At 37.1% G+C, this 22,046-nt stretch overlaps 1 protein-coding gene across 2 annotated transcripts; it reads left to right on the plus strand.

Moving 5' to 3' along the window:
* The first annotated feature begins 1,883 nt into the window (after nt 1-1,883).
* Nucleotides 1,884-20,823, plus strand: LOC128229916 (uncharacterized). 2 transcript variants are annotated; one of them, XM_052941821.1, is made up of 10 exons: nt 1,884-2,029; nt 9,526-9,589; nt 10,563-10,699; nt 11,704-11,784; nt 13,149-13,202; nt 16,014-16,069; nt 17,102-17,180; nt 17,810-17,941; nt 19,537-19,629; nt 20,454-20,823. In XM_052941821.1, exons 1-10 carry the CDS (start codon nt 2,015-2,017, stop codon nt 20,562-20,564), a joined length of 822 nt encoding a protein of 273 aa, XP_052797781.1. In that variant the 5' UTR covers nt 1,884-2,014; the 3' UTR covers nt 20,565-20,823. The 2 variants fall into 2 exon arrangements, with proteins under 2 accessions (XP_052797781.1, XP_052797780.1); XM_052941820.1 differs by lacking the exon at nt 1,884-2,029 and adding an exon at nt 8,225-8,381.
* Nucleotides 20,824-22,046: the final 1,223 nt, after the last annotated feature.

The following is a 22,046-nucleotide window of genomic DNA, read 5'->3' on the forward strand; positions in this document are numbered from 1 at the left end:
GAACACAACAATATAATCGAATATGACCCCAAACTAGATCATCGCATATTGCCACTAATAGGAACACAACAATATCATCCAATATGACCTCAAACCAGATCATCGCTTATTGCCACAACGAAGTGTTCAAACTTAAGTTGTGAAATTGACATTATCACCTGATGCTACAAATAAATTCAATAAACGTTAAACCATCCGTCAGCTTATGTATGGGTGCTTGATACTATATATATATAGGATCTGACACGAGTTGTCATTTAATACAAGATTTTACTAAACGAGTCCATGAAATTTGTTAGTAAGCGAGCCTCTGGCGAGCTTACTAACAACTTTCATGGACGAGTTTAATAAAAAAATCTTGTATAAAATGACAACGAGTGTCAGATATTTTTTATCACATGCTTAAAACGGTGTTTTTATTACCAATTTAGTTCCACGTTCCACTTTCTTAACCCATTGTTTGACAGCCAAAGTACACTGAGTGGAATGTCAACGATACGCCATATAAATAGTTCCAAATTAAAATGACAAAAACTGCTAGCAGTTATCAAGTTTTAATTCTGATAAAGCGCTGAATAAGTCACAAGTATAAAAATGTGTAGTAAAATATCCAACAACATGAATAACGAACAATTTTAACCATTACAACACAATAAGTACACAATTTGATGACGTCACACTGAGAGAACATGCTTTACGCGGTTTATGTGACCTACGTCGGTCTGTCAAGTTTTACTGTGTGCACGGATTTAAAAGTTATTCGCTGTCGCTTTCTACGATGACTTTGAAGCGTTTTCTTAGTGTACATGGATTTTCACAACATGCAGATGATTACGACGAAGCCTTACTCTGCACTGCGTTGATGTTGAAAAAGTTCCACCAAGAATGTTTCCAGAGAACAAGCTGTTCTTACCGTCTTGGGACGTACGTGTGATGAGAAACCTGTGCTGCGGAATTCGTATTTGTGTTTTGGTAACCGACAGCTGATTAAACTGGCAAGCAAATGTTATGACATTGGTCGCATATTGCCTGTTAAGATGGAGATGTTTGAAATGTTCTCGTGTTGTTTGTCACTAATGTGGCTGTATTTGTTGACTGACTGGATATTTCTGTGACTAGTAATCTGCATTATCTGGTTTGCGGAAGATTGTTATCAGAACGTTTTCGAACAAGATGCTTTCTGGCACTATGATTCGTTAGCCATTTGTTTCCCGGAAGTCCTACCGCTTCATTATTGAGGTAAGTATTTGTTGGCGTTTAAACCATTTTGTTTACAAACAATGCGGAGGGATATCTAGGTCGCGTGTGATAAGTCTAGCCAATAGAAATGTCTGATATGTTATCTTACACATGTGTAAGATAAAAAAAAATCGTAATGGGTATAGTACATGGAAAACAAGGCTAAGCATGTGATAAAACTGAGTTTTGTTCTGTAATTTCGATATCAAAGAGTAATATAATTATCATCTAAGTGTTTTCCGATGTATTACCGGGAAAACTCATTTATGGTCCATAAACATGAGCGAGTCCCTTTTTGTCAGTGTAAACTGTTAATTTATGGCAACTTATTTTTGTCGCAACACTGAGCCTTGGGCCAAACAGATGAGTCTGTAACCCCATGATAGATTAGAGCTCGGTACGAAAAAAAAACTAAAAAGTTGGCATGATTCGGTACCAAGACTCACAAAATTGTTTTATATTATTTGTCAGGCAGGATTAAGGTACAAAAGACACTGCTGGGTTACATCTTGGCACATGTCGGCGCCATTCCTTCATACACCATATATAATTAATCTAAAGATATATAACATAAATGAGCAATATAATTGCAATGGAAATCTGAATGAGCAGTAACGAGTCGTCATTGACTAATATTGCTTCGCTGGTGGGCGCCCCTACACTGCGTAACATGTGTCGGCCAAACAGAGTATTGACGTGTTAAGTGCAACATATGCCTCCTCGCTTAACAAAATGAGATTGGATTTATCATTTGTAGCCGAGGATTAGTGTAAAAATGGGGATAATTAAGGTAATAGACGAACTCTTTTTATCGAATTATTTCCTTTATAAATCGGAATTCAGCGATTTTCTTGGTTATCTGCCGTCATGAATAGAACATAAATACGCGATTGATTGATGGATTAGTTGATGAAAAATAAAATTCGATCGGGTTCAGCTATTGACGCTCAGTATTTATATGATAGCTATGAAACGGTTCCAAACACACATAAACTAAGAACTTTAACGCATTCTCTAAGATTATTGAAATTGTTTGAAGGTTAAAGGTCAGTTTTAAAAGACGCAAATTAAATATGTATATAAGTCATATAAGTCTTGACTGCTGTGTTCCTATTTGTGGCGATATGTGATGATCTGTTTTTGGCCATATGAGATGATTTTATGTGTGGTCATTTGCAATATTGTTGTGTTCCTATTTGTTGTCATATGCGATCTTGTTTATGGCCATATGAGATGATCTGGTTTGTGGCCATATGTCATTATCTTGTTTGTGGCCATATATACGATGATCCTGTTTGTGGCCATATATGCGATGATCTTGTTTGTGGCAAAATGAGATTATCTTGTTTGTGGCCATATATGCAATGATCTTGTTTGTGGCCATACGCGATTGATTGATGGATTAGTTGATGAAAAATAAATACCTATTCGATTGGGTTCAATTATTGACGCTCAGTATTTATATGATAGCTATGAAACGGTTCCAAACACACATAAACTAAGAACTTTAACGCATTCTCTAAGATTATTGAAATTGTTTGAAGGTTAAAGGTCAGTTTTAAAAGACGCAAATTAAATATGTATATAAGTCAGATAAGTCTTGACTGCTGTGTTCCTATTTGTGGCGATATGTGATGATCTGTTTTTGGCCATATGAGATGATTTTATGTGTGGTCATTTGCAATATTGTTGTGTTCCTATTTGTTGTCATATGCGATCTTGTTTATGGCCATATGAGATGATCTGGTTTGTGGCCATATGTCATTATCTTGTTTGTGGCCATATATACGATGATCCTGTTTGTGGCCATATATGCGATGATCTTGTTTGTGGCAAAATGAGATTATCTTGTTTGTGGCCATATATGCAATGATCTTGTTTGTGGCCATATGCGATGATCTGGCTTGTGGTCATATGCGATAGTCTTGTTTGTGGCCATATATGTGATAATCTTGTTTTTGGCCAAATGCGAAGATCTCGTTTGTGGTCATATGCGATAATCTTGTTTGTGGCCATATATTTGATAATATTGTTTTTGGTCATATGCGATGATCTGGTTTGTGGTCATATGCGATGATCTGGCATGTGGCCATATTCGATTAAATTGTTGTGTTACTATTTATGGTCATATGCGAAGTCTATCTTGTGTATGGTCATATGCGATAATCTACTTTCAGGTCATATGCAGTGCTGTTGTTGTGGTCATATGCGATGATCTGACTTGCCATATTCGATTATACTGTTGTGTTTTCAAAAGTGTTGCCATATGCGATCATATAGTTGTTGCCATATATATGCGATGTTTTGTTCGTGGCCGTACGGATGATGTTGTGTGTGGTCATGTGGGATGATATTGTGTGTGGTCATATGGGATGATATTGTGTGTGGTCATATGGGATGATATTGTGTGTGGTCATATGGGATGATATTGTGTGTGGTCATGTGGGATGATATTGTGTGTGGTCATATGGGATGATATTGTGTGTGGTCATATGGGATGATATTGTGTGTGGTCATATGGGATGATATTGTGCGTGGTCATATTGGATGATATTGATTTGTGGCCATATGCGATGATTATATGTGTAGGTTTTGATTGTGATGATAAACGATGATATTGTTTGGGGTCATATGCGATGATTATATGTTGCTGCCATATATATGCGATGTTTTGTTCGTGGCCGTACGGATGATGTTGTGTGTGGTCATGTGGGATGATATTGTGCGTGGTCATATGGGATGATATTGTGTGTGGTCATATGGGATGATATTGTGTGTGGTCATATGGGATGATATTGTGTGTGGTCATGTGGGATGATATTGTGTGTGGTCATATGGGATGATATTGTGTGTGGTCATATGGGATGATATTGTGTGTGGTCATATGGGATGATATTGTGTGTGGTCATATGGGATGATATTGTGTGTGGTCATATGGGATGATATTGTGTGTGGTCATATGGGATGATATTGTGTGTGGTCATATGGGATGATGTTGTGTGTGGTCATATGGGATGATGTTGTGTGTGGTCATATGGGATGATATTGTGTGTGGTCATATGGGATGATATTGTGTGTGGTCATATGGGATGACATTGTGTGTGGTCATATGGGATGATATTGTGCGTGGCCATTTAGGATGATATTGTTATATTCCTATTTGTGGCCATATGCGATGATCTTATTTGTGTCCATTTGTCAAGATCATTTTTGTGGCCATATGCGACGATTATATGTGTAGGTCTTGATTGTGGCCATATACGATCATCTTGTTTATGGCCATATGCGATTATCATTATTGTGGCTTTTGTTTGAAGCCATATGCAATGATATCGTTGTGTTCGAATTTGTTGCCATATGCGATGGCTTATTGTAGTCATATACATGTATGGTGATCTTGTTTATGACCATTTACAATGATATCGTTGTGTTCCTATTTTCGCTTTAGGCGATGCTCTTGTGTAAGGCCATATGCGATGGTCCTGTTTGTGGTCATATGTAATGATCCTGTCTGAGGCAATATGCGACGGTCTTGTTTTGACCATATGCGTTGATATATTTAAAGTTCCTATTTGTGGAAAATGTGATAATTTTTTTTTATTTTGAGTGAGAGCTACGGTTGACAGTTTCATAAAGCCATACACATATGCTCAGTTTGTGTATAATGTTTGTATACATCATATTCAGATTTTAGAATCTACTATCGCCCATGAAAGTACGATGTACTTATGTTCTATGAGGACCTTCTCCTGAAGGGACAGCAGTTGTTTCCCTTGGTTCATTGACGTGCCCGATGTTAACACCGATACACGGAGACAACTCTCTTTGGTTAATGAGAACTGCATACTCCACGTTTTCCAGTATCAGCCTCAAAACTTATGGTCTTAGGTCGAGTATTGATCCCACGACCTCCCGCCAGAAAGGTGGTCACTCCAACACGTGATTTAGAGCAAATTAGTGTACCATGTAAATTCACTTGAAAATGTTGATATGTTGGTTCTAAAGTAAAGTCAATTCAACGACTTTCTAGAATTAATGAAGCTTTAGAAGTGGACGGTTCAACCCGCGGAATTACCAGTCAATTCAGTCAACACGCAGATCCATAAAATATTTTATGACGGCAATAAAATATATAAAATTTGATCAAGTTTGTTTGTTTTTTTGCTTCACAGCTGTTCTTGCTGCTGATAATTATCAGTTTCCTAGAAGGCAAATATATCTGGAAACGTGATGACGGTAATGTTTCTCACTATTAAGTACATTGCAGTGTTAATCTAAATATCAGAAGTCGTCTGCATGTAAATAGAGGTAGATGAGGAAGTCATAACCATAATGTTAACTTTCGATGCTTGTGATTGATTCGATACAATGTTAGTAGTATTTATATAAGTATTGCTTTCTGTTGGCGAATATATTATGTAAATGACCGTGATAGAGGCACAGAGGGTTTAAGTGGTCTAAATGTTAAGGCGTCTACTATTCACTAAAAAGGATATGTTCCTTTATTATGCAAAATATTCTGCTGAAAATTGCAAACACACATTTTTGAAGCGTTCTAGAATGGAGTTATATCTGTACGGTTCAACCAGCAGAACTAGCTTGGGGTCATTGGGTTCAACCCGAAGATCCATAAAAAAGTATGACGGCATGCAAACATGTATAATTTGATCAAGATTGTTTTTCTCTGCTTCACAGCTATTCTTGCTGCTGATTACTATCCATTTCCTAGAAGGCAAAACTATCTGGAAACGCGATGTTTTTCACGATTGCGTATTCTACAGTGATATTTTAATACTAGTAATCAGAAGTCGTCTGCGTGGAAGTATATATGTTTAAATGAGGCAGTCATTGCATAAAACTCTTGACAAAAATGTGTGGTCATTTGCGATGATATTGTTGTGTTCCTAATTTTGATCATATGCTATGGTATTGTCTGCGTCCATATGCAATGGTATCGTTGAGCACCTGTTTATGGCCATATGCGATAATCCTGTTTGCAGCCATATGCGATAATCCTGTCTGTAGCCATATGCGATGATTTTGTTAGTGGCCATATGCGATGATCCTGTTTGTAGCCATATGCGATGATCCTGTTTGTAGCCATATGCGATGATTCTGTTAGTGGCCATATGCGATGATCCTGTTTGTAGTCATATTCGAGTATCCTGTTTGTAGCCAAATGCGATGATTCTGTTGTAGCCATATGCGATGATCCTGTTGTAGCCATATTCTATAATCCTATTTGTAGCCATATGCGATGATTCTGTTAGTTGCCATATGCGATGATCCTGTTTATAGCCATATTCTATAATCCTATTTGTAGCCATATGCGATGATGCTGTTATTGGCCATATGCGATGATCCCGTTTGTAGCCATATTCGAGTATTCTATTTGTAGCCATATGCGATGATTCTGTTAGTGGCCATATGCGATGATCCTGTTTATAGCCATATTCGAGTATCCTATTTGTAGCCATATGCGATGATCCTGTTGTAGCCATATTCTATAATCCTATTTGCAGCCATATGCGATGATTCTGTTAGTGGCCATATGCGATGATCCCGTTTGTAGCCATATTCGAGTATTCTATTTGTAGCCATATGCGATGATCCTGTTGTAGCCATATTCGAGTATTCTATTTGTAGCCATATGCGATGATCCTGTTGTAGCCATATTCGAGTATTCTATTTGTAGCCATATGCGATGATCCCGTTTGTAGCCATATTCGAGTATTCTATTTGTAGCCATATGCGATGATCCCGTTTGTAGCCATATTCGAGTATTCTATTTGTAGCCATATGCGATGATCCTGTTGTAGCCATATTCGATGATCCTATTTGTAGCAATATGCGATGATCCTGTTGTAGCCATATTCGATGATCCTATTTGTAGCCATATGCGATGATCCCGTTTGTAGCCATATTCGAGTATTCTATTTGTAGCCATATGCGATGATCCTGTTGTAGCAATATGCGATGATCCTATTTGTAGCCATATGCGATGATCCTGTTGTAGCCATATTCGATGATCCTATTTGTAGCCATATTCGATGATCCTGTTGTAGCCATATTCGATGATCCTATTTGTAGCCATATGCGATGATCCTGTTGTAGCCATATTCGATGATCCTATTTGTAGCCATATGCGATGATCCTGTTGTAGTCATATGCGATGATCCTATTTGTAGCCATATGCGATGATCCTGTTGTAGCCATATTCGATGATCCTATTTGTAGCCATATGCGATGATCCTGTTGTAGCCATATTCGATGATCCTATTTGTAGCCATATTCGATGATCCTATTTGTAGCAATATGCGATGATTCTGTTAGTGGCCATATGCGATGATCCCGTTTGTAGCCATATTCGAGTATTCTATTTGTAGCCATATGCGATGATCCTGTTGTAGCCATATGCGATGATCCTGTTGTAGTCATATGCGATGATCCTATTTGTAGCCATATGCGATGATCCTATTTGTAGCCATATTCGATGATCCTATTTGTAGCAATATGCGATGATTCTGTTAGTGGCCATATGCGATGATCCCGTTTGTAGCCATATTCGAGTATTCTATTTGTAGTCATATTCGATGATCCTATTTGTAGCAATATGCGATGACTCTGTTTGTGGCCAAATGCGATGTACACAATTTTGATAATGTAGATATGTTTGTACTAGTAAAGACATATCAGCGGCGGTTTGCGTAAAATATATACTTCCGCACTAAATAATAACGATATAATTATGCAAAATATTCTCCTGAAAATTGCAAGCACAAATGTTTAAAACGTTCTTGAATGTATTTATATTTGCACGGTCCAATCCGCAGAATTAGCTTGAGGTCATTCGGTTTAATATGCATATCCATTAAAAAAAATATGACGGCATGCACACATGTATAAGTTGATCAAGTTTTTTTTGCTTTACAGCTGTTCTTGCTGCTGATTACTATCCATTTCCTAGAAGGCAAAACTATCTGAAAACATGATGTTTCTCACGATTGCGTACTCTACAGTGTTATTCTAATAATCAGAAGTCGTCTGCGTGGAGGTATTATTTGTTTAAATGAGGCAGTCATTGCATGAAACTCTTGACAAAAATGTTAACGTTGATGCTTGAGACTAATCCGATTGTTGGGGTAAGTATTGCTCTCTGTTGGCGAATAAATCATGTAAATGACGCAGAGACACAGAGGGTGTAAGCGGTTTTATGGTTGAGGCGTCCGTCTTTCACTTAAAAGGATGTGATCCTTTTTGTGGTCATATTCGATGTTCTTGTTCGGGGCCATATATGCGATGATCTTGTTTGTGGCCATATATGCGATGATCTTGTTTGTGGCCATATATGCGTCGATCTTGTTTGTGACCATAAAGGCGATGATCTTGTTTGTGGCCATATATGCGATGATCTTGTTTGTGGCCGTATATGCGATGACCTTGTTTGTGGCCATATATGCGATGACCTTGTTTGTGGCCATATATGCGATGACCTTGTTTGTGGCCATATATGCGATGATCTTGTTTGTGGCCATACATGCGATGATCTTGTTTGAGGCCATATGCAATGATCTTGTATGTGACAATTTTTTCGATGATATCGTTGTGATTCTATTTGAGACAATATTCAATGGTTTGTTTGTAGCCATATCTGCGATGATCTTGTTTGTGGCCATTTGCGATGATCTTGTTTGTGGCTATATGCGATGATCTTGTTTGTGACCATATATGCGATGATCTTGTTTGTGGCCATATATGCGATAATCTTGTATGTGGCCATATGCGATGATCCTGTATGTGGCCATATATGCGATGATACTGTGTGTGGCTATATGCGATGATTTTGTTTGTGGCTATATGCGATGATCTTGTTTGTGGCCATATATGCGATGATCTTGTTTGTGGCCATATATGCGATGATCCTGTATTTGCTATATTCGATTATCTTCTTTGTGGCCATATGTGCGATGATCTTTTTTGTAGCCATATGCAATGATATCGTTGTGTTCTTATGTGTTGCCATATGCGATGGCTTTCATTTTGATCGTATACATGTATGATATTCATGTTTATTGCCTTATGCAATGTTATCGTTATGTTCCTATTTTGCCATATTCATATTCTGCTTAAAAGCGCAAACACATGGTTCTGAAGAGTTTTTAGAATGGATGAAGCCACGCTATTAGCTTGGGGTGATTCAGTTTAACCCTCAGATCCATAAAATAGTTTATGACGGCATTCAATTATATATAATGTGATCAAGTTTGTTTTATCTGTGTTTCACAGCTGTTCTTCCTGCTGATAACCTTCCAATCCCTAGAAGGAAATAATATCTGGAAACGTGATGACGGTAATGTTTTTCGCTATTAAGTACACAACGATGCTAATGTAATAATCAGAAGTCGTCTGCATGGAAATAATTATGTTTAAATGAGGCAATCATAACCATAATGTTAACTTTCGATGTTTGAGATTGTTTCGTTATAATATTGGTAGTATTTGTATAAGTATTGCTTTCTGTTTGCGAATATATCATGTAAATCACACAGAGATCAGAAATCAGAAATCGCCTGGCTCGAATTCCGCGTTGGCTCGAACCGGATGTTAAAGATCGTTTGTTTTAAAAAACTGCAAGTAAACATTCCCGCTGGGCTCGAAATTTCCGAGGCCCAAGGTAGTTTCGTCGGTCTCTGTGAGTTCGAGCCCACGTGGTTCGACTGTGCGTGTCTTACAGTCAAAACTCGCTATGTCTAAGCCGTTCGGACCTCGGGAAATACTTCGAGATATGGAGCATTTGACATAACTGAAATACAAAACATGCCAACTTAACTAAAACATTCGAAAAAAGTTCGATACAACCAGAACATCGATATAACAGAGTACGACATACCGAGTTTTGACTGTACTGAATAAGGCGTGATACTGGTCATCAGGAAAGCGTCATATCGTAAAAGTTCTTGCCTCTTTTCCCATGCTTCAACGCACTGTTCATGCTTTTAACAAATAAAACTGCACGTTTATAAGATTGTCCTAGAATGTCCAGGAATATTATTTTTACGTAATGATTCTGTCTCTTAAGATAAAACACTTTCAAACAATTCCAGGAAATGTGGGCTTAACATGCTTCCAACAATAGAAACAAAAATTGTTGCCATTATATTCATAATTTCTGAAGGGGTTCATAATGGAAATACACTTTAAACTGTATAAAAAACGTAGGTTATCTAAAAGTGCTTTAAATATACCCAGAACATTTAATGGTTTCAACATTTAAAATTTAGCTTCACCCTGTGTAATATGGGTTTTCTAATCTCTTCCCCCAGTTTACGACGACGATTTGCTATCCTTTTTTAACGAACGAGCGCCACGTCACATGAACCCCGATGCTCCCATGGACATCAGCGATCCAAAACACGGGGTCAAGATGGGCGTGCCTACCCGATGGTGCGATGATGGCGTAGTAAGTAGTACACTTCCACTATTACTCCGAACTACATGTGTGTCGCTTTGCATTTCATTTTAATGTTATATGGGCGTGTTTACCACGTGATGTAATGACAATATGGTGAAAAGGATACGCCTGCTTTTATGAGCGCTTCATGTATGGTACAGGGGGTGGGGTATATATGAAGGAAAATAAAGCTGAGAAACACGTTGCGGATCCGCGTAACTCTCACAGATTGAACGTTTTGATAAAAAAAAGCTTGGAACGAGCCAATTTATGCGAAAATGCATGGAAACCAGTGATACAAGTCTGCTGACAAAAAATCAGATCACAAATTTTATATTTAAGTTCTAAAATTGATGTTTTATTATTTTTCTTAAACCGTTAGTAGTAATAAAACATCAATTTTCGACGGAATTATGAAAATCTGCGATCTGATCTTTTGTCAGCAGTCTTATATCACTAGTTTGCAGATATTTACGCAAAATTAGCTCATTTCAAGACAAAAATAAATAAATAATAAGTTGCCAAAACAGTAAATCTGTGAGAGTGTAGCTTTAAATCACTGGTTTGCAGATGTTTACGCAAAAAATGGCTGTCAAAACAGTAAATCTGTGAGAGTGTAGCTTTAAGAAGTTTGGAGTAATTGGGGCCAGATCCCTGAATATCGCAAAATTTGTGCTCCGGAATAGCTTTGACGAGCTAAAACCAGCTAGGTGTGATAAGCCCTTCGCCTTGTTTAATTCATTGAAACTTCTTAAGCTTAACAGGCTTAAGTTGCTTATTTCAATCAGCCAAAATACATACTTAGAGTGATTTTTCAAAAATGAAAAATGGTTCATTGTGATTATCGTAATGATAATGTCGTAAGTATTAAAACATTTAAAGGAGTATATAAAATGCAAAATATTGAAATACAAAAATAGTGGGTTTAGCTTAATCCTGTTATAAGAGACTTAAGAAGTTTCGAGAAATTGGGGCCAGATTATCCCGCTATCCTAACACTTTTCCAATTTCAGCATGGCATTGAGATTGATTGGGACCCGAACAGTTCTGTTGAATACACCTGCCAACCTGGTGAAAAAGGGACATCACTCCAGGTAACTTATTGGTTGGAATCCTTTAATAGTTTTCATTTTATTGTATTTCTGTCTCTTTCCATTAACAGATATTCTTTAAATTGGGCACGACCTGAATATGTTTTAGATCAATTTATTTGGTTATTGTATTTCTATCTCTTTCCATTAACAGATATTCTTTAAATTGTTCACGACCTGAATATGTTTTGGATCAATTTATTTGGTTTCGTAAATTTGAAGCTTCACTTATATATATATATATATATATATATATATATATATATATATATATATATATATATATATATATATATATATATATATATATATATATATATGTATGTATACACCTGCCAACTTGGTGAAAAAGGGACATCACTCCAGGTAACTTATTGGTTGGAATCATATAATAGTTTTCATTTTATTGTATTTCTGTCTCTTTCCATTAACAGATATTCTTTAAATTGGGCACGACCTGAATATGTTTTAGATCAATTTATTTGGTTTCGAAATTTTAAAGCTTCATTTATATAAATTATTTGCAGAAGAGAAAGTATCCAAGTTTACATTTGACAAATTTGATCGGAATGAACTGTTATAGTCCAGGCAAAACAACGATTATATAATAGTTAGATGGCATAAAGTAAAAATCTTAATGATTAAGAATGGTTCGAGTGAGTGACTTCAGATGCCATATTCAATATAATTGGTATCCTTATCCTTAGACACGCCTTAATAATCCCATTCACTCCATTGGTCAGTTATTTATTTTAAAATTCAATCAAAACACTTGGATTCTAACCTTAAAATTAAGTTCAATTTAAGGTGGATATTGAATACAGCCCCTGGTCATCTGACTGACTTAGAATACAACCAGTCGGATCTCCTCGGCCATTTTATCGAAAACAAACTCGGATGAATTTGGACGGTTTACATACTCAAGAAAGTAGATCGCGTAGTAATTTTATTAAGCAGTTAAACTTTATGACTTTACTCGTGGGAATCTTAATTTTGTTTGCAATAATTCACTTCACTGGCAATCAATTTAACTTTAGATCAATAAATACAACTCTAAAACAATACATTTAATTAATAATATAATTCAAAATTTTACGAATTACTTCAACTGATGTACCGGCATACATCCGAAGTTGTTTTCGATAAAATGGCCGAGGAGTTCCGAATGAAAATACAACCTCATTGCGTGACTGACACATTGTCAACGCAAAATCTGACAAAGGCAGCGTGTTTCCGATGAGTGGCAATGGGCGAACCTTTAAACTTCCTCAAATTTCTTACTGATTATTTAAACATAGTACTTAATGATCGCCTATCTGCAATTTCATTGGCTGAAAATGTAGGTTGTATTCTATAACTTATTATAGGGGAAAGGACAATCAAATGACTACAAGACCATATATACTAAAGCCCCAGAAAAGGTAAGTTAAAACATTCGTATTTATATTTTTACTTACACCATTAACTGATTGTTTTAAACTTATACAACAATAAATGTTTAATATGTGTGTTAATTATTTTAAAATGCATACTGCAATACATATATACATTTCTGCAATAATTGACATCCATACATTTCACTTGCCATATCAAGTATTTATTAATATAAAGCTGAAGCTGTAAATAAGCTGGTCTTTTTTAAAGAAGTACTTAGTATGATAGATACTCACGTTACACATATCATATTATATCACGTCGTTCTGGCGTCATGTGTAAACAACATGAAGAGCAGATGTTCGGACCTTTTTCGGCCGGAGACGAGTTTTTTCATGTTTTAGTTTTCGTATAAGCATTGCCTCGCAATAGACTGTAGTCCAGGATGATCTGTATGGTTTGAAATCGGCACAATATAGGTTGATATAGTAGGATGAAGGGAAAATATGGTTTGATACAGAAGGATGAAGGGCAAAATATATGTTGATGCAGAAGGATCATCTGTGCAGTTTTTAAGGGGCACAATATATGTTGATGCAGAAGGATGAAGGGCAAAATATGGGTTGATGCAGAAGGATCATCTGTGTAGTTTTAAGGGGCACAATATAGGTTGATGCAGAAGGATAAAGGGCAAAATATGGGTTGATGCAGAAGGATGAAGGGCAAAATGTAGGTTGATGCAGAAGGATGAAGGGCAAAATATGGGTTGATGCAGAAGGATCATCTGTGTAGTTTTAAGGGGCACAATATAGGTTGATGCAGAAGGATGAAGGGCAAAATATGGGTTGATGCAGAAGGATGAAGGGCAAAATATGGGTTGATGCAGAAGGATCATCTGTGTAGTTTTAAGGGGCACAATATAGGTTGATGCAGAAGGATAAAGGGCAAAATATAGGTTGATGCAGAAGGATCATCTGTGTAGTTTTAAGGGGCACAATATAGGTTGATGCAGAAGGATGAAGGGCAAAATATAGGTTGATGCAGAAGGATGAAGGGCAAAATATAGGTTGATGCAGAAGGATGAAGGGCAAAATATAGGTTGATGCAGAAGGATCATCTGTGTAGTTTTAAGGGGCACAATATAGGTTGATGCAGAAGGATGAAGGGCAAAATATAGGTTGATGCAGAAGGATCATCTGTGAAGTTTTAAGGGGCACAATATAGGTTGATGCAGAAGGATGAAGGGCAAAATATAGGTTGATGCAGAAGGATGAAGGGCAAAATATAGGTTGATGCAGAAGGATCATCTGTGTAGTTTTAAAGGGCACAATAAAGGTTGATGCAGAAGGATGAAGGGCACAATATAGGTTGATGCAGAAGGATGAAGGGCAAAATATAGGTTGATGCAGAAGGATGAAGGGCAAAATATAGGTTGATGCAGAAGGATCATCTGTGTAGTTTTAAGGGGCACAATATAGGTTGATGCAGAAGGATGAAGGGCAAAATATAGGTTGATGCAGAAGGATGAAGGGCAAAATATAGGTTGATGCAGAAGGATCATCTGTGTAGTTTTAAGGGGCACAATATAGGTTGATGTAGACGGATCATCCGTGTAGTTTTTAAGGGGCACAATATAGGTTGATGCAGACGGATCATCTGTGAAGTTTTTAAGGGGCACAATATAGGTTGATGCAGACGGATCATCCGTGTAGTTTTTAAGGGGCACAATATAGGTTGATGCAGACGGATCATCCGTGTAGTTGTTAAGGGGCACAATATAGGTTGATGCAAACGGATCATCTGTGTAGTTGTTAAGGGGCACAATATAGGTTGATGCAGACGGATCATCCGTGTAGTTTTTAAGGGGCACAATATAGGTTGATGCAGACGGATCATCCGTGTAGTTGTTAAGGGGCACAATATAGGTTGATGCAAACGGATCATCCGTGTAGTTGTTAAGGGGCACAATATAGGTTGATGCAGACGGATCATCTGTGTAGTTGTTAAGGGGCACAATATAGGTTGATGCAGACGGATCATCCGTGAAGTTTTTAAGGGGCACAATATATGTTGATGCAGACGGATCATCTGTGTAGTTTTTAAGGGGCACAATATATGTTGATGCAGACGGATCATCCGTGTAGTTTTTAAGGGGCACAATATAGGTTGATGCAGACGGATCATCCGTGTAGTTTTTAAGGGGCACAATATATGTTGATGCAGACGGATCATCTGTGTAGTTTTTAAGGGGCACAATATATGTTGATGCAGACGGATCATCCGTGTAGTTTTTAAGGGGCACAATATATGTTGATGCAGAAGGATCATCCGTGTAGTTTTTAAGGGGCACAATATATGTTGATGCAGACGGATCATCCGTGTAGTTTTTAAGGGGCACAATATATGTTGATGCAGAAGGATCATCTGTGTAGTTTTTAAGGGGCACAATATATGTTGATGCAGAAAGATGAAGGGGCACACTATAGGCTGATGCAGGTGGATGATCTGTGTGGGTTAAAAGGAACACACTACAATATAGAGTGATGCGAATGGTTGATCTGTGTGGTTTTAAAGGGGCTTAATATCGGTTGGTGCAAAAATCTATAAGCCTTTTTAAACGTTTTTTTTTCTTAAATTAATAGCTACGTGGCCACAACTTCCCCAGTTAAATAAGCTCCAAAATAGCTTTAATATTTTTTTATCTATACCATCTGTTTTCTGTTAGAATTATACAAGTAAGTAGCTTGTCTCTTCAAGAGTTCAATTTTGATATTTGCAGGGCATGTTGTTTTTTTACAGAAAATATTATTTTTGTTGTGGAACAGAGGTAATAATTATCCTAAATGTTTTCTTTGAAGATTATGCATGCCTGCCTGAATGAGACCCTTGACTACGAATCACCAATTCCAACCTCGTAAGATGTTCTTATCATATCATTATACTATATATACAATTGTAATTGAAACATTATTTCTATATTATGCTACTCTGATCATCAATTGAATCCTAACTTAAATGGCATTCAGTTGAAATTTGCTTATTTTTCTGATACATTCGTATGCAAAGAGGCGACATACGTGATATTTTTATCTTGTAAACATGACCTATCTATCTTGTTTTAACGACTTACGTATCTTATGTGCCTCGTTTTAAACACCAAGTATCTCTTTAAAACGACTTAAGTTTCTCGTTCAGACGAGATAGAAACTCGTTAAAACTACTTACGTTTCTCGTTAAAACTACTTACGTTTCTCGTTAAAACGGCTTACGTTTTTTGTTAAAACGGCTTAGAAACTCGTTAAAACAACTAACGTTTCTCGTTAAAACTACTTACGTTTCTCGTTAAAACGGCTTACGTATCTCGTTGAAACGACTTAGAAACTCGTTAAAACGATTTAGTATCTCGTCAAAACGACTTACGTTTCTCGTTAAAACGACTGACGTATCTCGTTGAAACGACTTAGAAACTCGTTAAAACTACTTACGTTTCTCGTTAAACGACTTACGTTTCTCGTAAAAACGGCTTAGAAACTCGTTAATACGATTTAGTATCTCGTCAAAACGACTTACGTTTCTCGTTAAAACGACTTACGTTTCTCGTTTACGACTTACGTTCTCGTTAAACCGACTTACGTTTCTCGTTAACTACATATGTTTCTCGTTAAAACTACTTACGTTTCTCGTTAAAACGACTTACGTATCTCGTAGTTACAATATTTAACTGTATAATCAATGGCATTCCAATATCAACGCGCCATAAGAAACCATGGGGGCGAAACATGCAGTATAAAAGGTCACGATTGTTCAAGAACACAGCAACTGAACATTTTCATGTTTTGACAAAAACTTGTGAACTGTCTTTTTTCACAGTGATATAATTGATCAAAAAGTGGAAGCAATTGCTTATTTGTTATAAAACTGGACTTTTTGTTGTTGTTTGTTCCAGGGGAAATCACCGACCACTGTGGCCGGTTTTCGGGGAGTACAAGTATTTGCCGCCTCAAAGATATGCGCACGCCCTCGAGGTATGATTAAGCTCTTTATTTGAGAGTATCGAAAACTTCTTCTACCCGAATCCGACAAGCGGATCCGGGGGGGGGGGGGGGGGGCAGGCACCCGGCACCCTCCCCTTAAAAGCGTCAAAGTTTACTTTCTGAGGGAGAGTCAATAGGTTACGCCCCTTAGTTACGCATCAACAATCGTCGAATCCTAGATACGCCCCTGGATCCTGCGTTTGTTTTTATCTTTTTTTTGAAAGATTTCGTACTGAATAATGTTCAAGTTTAAGTTTCTTCGCACCAAGTATGACCAATCGGAAACCTCGGCCATTATCCAACATAATTGTCTATCTCGAAGCTTGTCGGAGATGGCCGAGTTGTTACGATTGCGTGTATAGTTTAAGTCCCGAGTCTTCTTTCAAAAAACCTTGGAAACCGAGAACCAAAAGGGGTTACAGACTCTGTTAACAATTGCTATACATGTATATGTTGCGGAAAGAAATGTATTTGTGTTGTGGTGATGAAGATTTCTATGATGTGCAATCATATTTCCCAAACTCTGAACAACCAACGAATGTGATTTAATGATTAAACAGTTATGATTTGGGGGTTAGTTGTGTGTAATTTGTTTCATAAATCAATTTTCCCCTCAAAAGCATGGAGCCATAGCACTGTTGTATAACCCTTGTCTGGCTAAACCGGAAGTTGTGAACAGGCTCAAGACCATTGTCACCGGATGTAATTGGAAACACGTGATCACGCCGTACAAAAAGATTCCAGGCGGCAGGGTATATAGTTTTAGGTTTATATGATTGAATTGCTCAATAATGCAGTCATATTTAACTGTAAAGGGGCACAATGTTACGGAATTCCGTTAGGACCATCGCCTGTGAATGTGTTTATCTGAAACGCGATACTCTACGGTACGATGATGGAAACGCAAAACACACGACAGAACGATGATGATAACACGACAGAACGATGATGATAACACGACAGAACGATGATGATAACACGACAGAACGATGATGATAACACGACAGAGCGATGATGATAACACGACAGAACGATGATGATAACACGCCAGAACGATGATGATAACACGACAGAACGATGATGATAACACGACATAACGATGATGATAACACATCAGAACGATGATGATAACACGCCAGAAGGATGATGATAACACGACAGAACGATGATGATAACACGACATAACGATGATGATAACACATCAGAACGATGATGATAACACGACAGCACGATGATGATAACACGACAGCACGATGACGAAAACGCGATGATACAACAGTACGGTGATGATAATGCGATATACTGTCGTGTTTTCACCATCGTACTGTCGCGTTTTCACCATCGTAATATCGCGTTTTCGTTATCCTAGTATCGTACTGTCACGTTATTATCATCATACTGTCACGTTTTTATCATCGCACTGTCGCTTTATCATCATCGTAATGTCGCATTATCATCATCGTACTGTCACGTTATCATCATGGTACTGTCGCGTTATCATCATCGACTGTCGCGTTATCATCATCGTACTGTCACGTTATCATCATCGTACTGTCGCGTTATCATCATCGTACTGTCATGTTATCACCATCGTACTGTCATGTTATCATCATCGTACTGTCGCGTTTTCATTATTGTACTGTCGGGTGATCATCATCGTACTGTCGCGTTTTCATCATCGTACTGTCGCTTTATCATCATCGTACTGTCGCGTTATCATCATCGCACTGTCGCGTTTTCATTATCGTACTGTCGGGTGATCATCATCGTATTAACGCGTTTTCATCATCGTACTGTCGCTTTATCATCATCGTACTGTCGCGTTATCATCATCGTACTGTCACGTTATCATCATCGTACTGTCGCGTTTTCATTATTGTACTGTCGGGTGATCATCATCGTACTGTCGCGTTTTCATCATCGTACTGTCGCTTTATCATCATCGTACTGTCTCGTTATCATCATCGTACTGTCACGTTATCATCAATATCGTATTGTTGCGTTATCATCATCGTTCTGTCGCGTGATTATCATCGTACTATGGAGTATCGCGTTTCAGATCAACTCATTCGCAGGCGATGGCCCTAACGGAACTCCGTTCAATATACGTTTACACTTGATGGATTGCAAAATATTTATTTATTTATTAGAATGGAAAAGTATATGTCATTTATTAACCCCTCTGTTATGCCTATTGAAAATAATTTTTAAAACCATGCTACATATGAATATATGTTCCCTCAATTAATACTTTTAAATACATATATAATACTAATAAACTCTTAAAAACTCGATTTTAAAAGCATGCATTTGAGCTAAGTATATCAGAAAACCGAGTATGTTTTAGGCCTACGCTGTGCTGGCATACGAAAACGCTTACCTGTTACCGAACTATGAAAGTGCCGATGAGGATATGACCAAAGTTATCGAATTTATCAAGGTAAGGGTCATTTTTTACATCAGGCTCATAGGTTGGGATACGTGACAACCCTTGGATGGTACTCAATATTCAACTCAAGTTAATCTTATGGTCATACATCATTGATTTCATTCACTTTATTGGTCAGTTATTTATAACAAGCAATTCGATTAGCTACATCGTTCTTAGATTTATTTAGTTCCGATATTGAATACTAGCCAAGAGTAGACTATTTTCGAGTCATCGAATAATTATATTTAACGATGTATGGTATAGAGTTAGCAGAATGGCTCTGAGTGTATGTACCGGAATATTCCCCAGCAAAAACGACTTAAGTCTTATATTTATGATTTTGTAATTATTGATAATTGTTGGAACAAGTGTGAGGTGATAGCCATGCAAACTGGTTTAACCCCCAGTAGACTCGTGGTTCGATGATCTCGCGTTTCACTGACTGTTCCAAGTCCGTAATCACATCATTTATTGGTAAAGCTCATATGATGCGTGTTGGGTCTATTTTTGGTGTATGAATTTGTGTATATTGTGTGCATACGTTTGTGTCTCTGTTTATTGTCGTTTGGGTTCTTGCCAGGGTCTATTTTTGAAGTTTCGACTACTGGGCTTGTCCCAGAGCAACTCATCAAAATTATAGTTCCAAATTGGCAACAGCTTAACTTCTAGCAATTCAAGTACTGTATAACATTAAAAATAACTGTTACTTAAAGTTTAAACTGAACAATGTCGTACCAGTTTTACAAATGAGGCCATCTCCGCAAATAAGTGTACCGTTTAAAATGTGTGCTAAGAAAACACTTACTGAGTATTTCACAAATATTCTATTTTAGGCCCATGGTTTGAAGGGACCGGAAGCTAACACGTCACAAAATGGCCAGTATTCCGCTGGGATTATTGAGCCTGCAATTCCCGGAAACAACGCGTTATGTCCGGGATTGTGATGCGCATGCGTGATATGATAAAATAGTCTTCCCAAAATATGTTAAATTATTGTTTGGTGTAGGTCACAGACTACTAACTATTTTCTTATATATTCTATAGACAATTAACCAAATTGCATACAAAATACCACTGATTTCTAGATCTTCACGACCCTTACAACATATATTGAGAGATCTTTCCACATGTGTACTAAACATTAAACAACGTAGGAAAACAGTTATGTTTCATATAAGCGAAAATAAAATTGGTTGAACGTTACCACATTGTATTCGACTAAGTGACCAAATCAGGTGTAGAAGTGCAAACAATGAGGTGAAAATGTAAACAAAAAAAGTAAATCAAGTAGGTCCAGCATGTTCAGCATGTGTTTGAAATCACAAAACATTCAGCTTCAAACCCCGTAAATATGGAAAGTAGCCAATGGTCTGAGAAGGTATATAACCATGATTTGATTCACTGTCATGTGTCAATTAAAAGAAATAAGGCATGTATCAGTGAGTAGGCACTTCCGAATTGGTGTAATTTGCCGTTTTGAATACAATTTGATGACACGTTGTAGTGTTGATGATTGGTCTCAATGTAATGAAGTTATTATTTAAAGCTGCACTTAAGCTGTTTTATTTTTTGTTTTGGAACAAGCCAATTTGTGCGAAAATGCATGGAAACCAGTCATATAAGACTGCTGACAAAACATTAGATTTTTATACTTAAGTTCCAAAATTGATGATTTATGCATTTTTCTTAAACCGTTATTAACGCTTTTAGCCATAAAACATCAATTTCGAACGGAAATATGAAATATGAAATCTGGGATCTGATCTTTGTCAGCAGTCTTTTATCACAAGTTTGCAGATATTTACGCACACATTTACTCATTCCAAGACATAAAATAAAATAAAGTTGTAAAAACGGCAAATCTGTGAGAGGGCAGCTTTAAAACTTGGTTTCGATTAATTCAAATATATTCTGATCGTCAGTCCTATTAGTATTGCTAAGCATTTACACCTAAATCGTGTATGTGTATGTATATATGTACGACAACTGACTGGCGATTGGTACTGATATGTACTCTTGCCAGTCTGAAAGAGATGACGAAAATGTCATTTTGTTATACGGGGTAAAAGTTCACTGCACTTTATCATTAATTTTATAGCACTGCGCCGTACCAAAAATGAAATACGACAATTTTACTGAATGGAAGTGCTTTGTTTGATTTTGAACTTTGTCATTGAACATGAAATGTAAAATGGCAGTACATATTTGGAGTGTTTATCAACAAAAGTACTTTCTTGGACAAAAAAAAACAGTGAGAAAAAGCAAAATGCACTGCACTTTATCCTGTATAATCGTGGCCATTTCAAGTCGATTCAATTTCCCATGCAAATGTAACTTTTGTTCTAAAATGAGTTTCTAATCGACGTTGGTACCAAAAGATGCGGAATACTGAGGAGCAGGTTCATAACTTTATTTCTGCTTCAAGT

Source organism: Mya arenaria, chromosome 4 (assembly GCF_026914265.1).
Source record: "Mya arenaria isolate MELC-2E11 chromosome 4, ASM2691426v1".
Classification (NCBI taxonomy): domain Eukaryota; kingdom Metazoa; phylum Mollusca; class Bivalvia; order Myida; family Myidae; genus Mya; species Mya arenaria.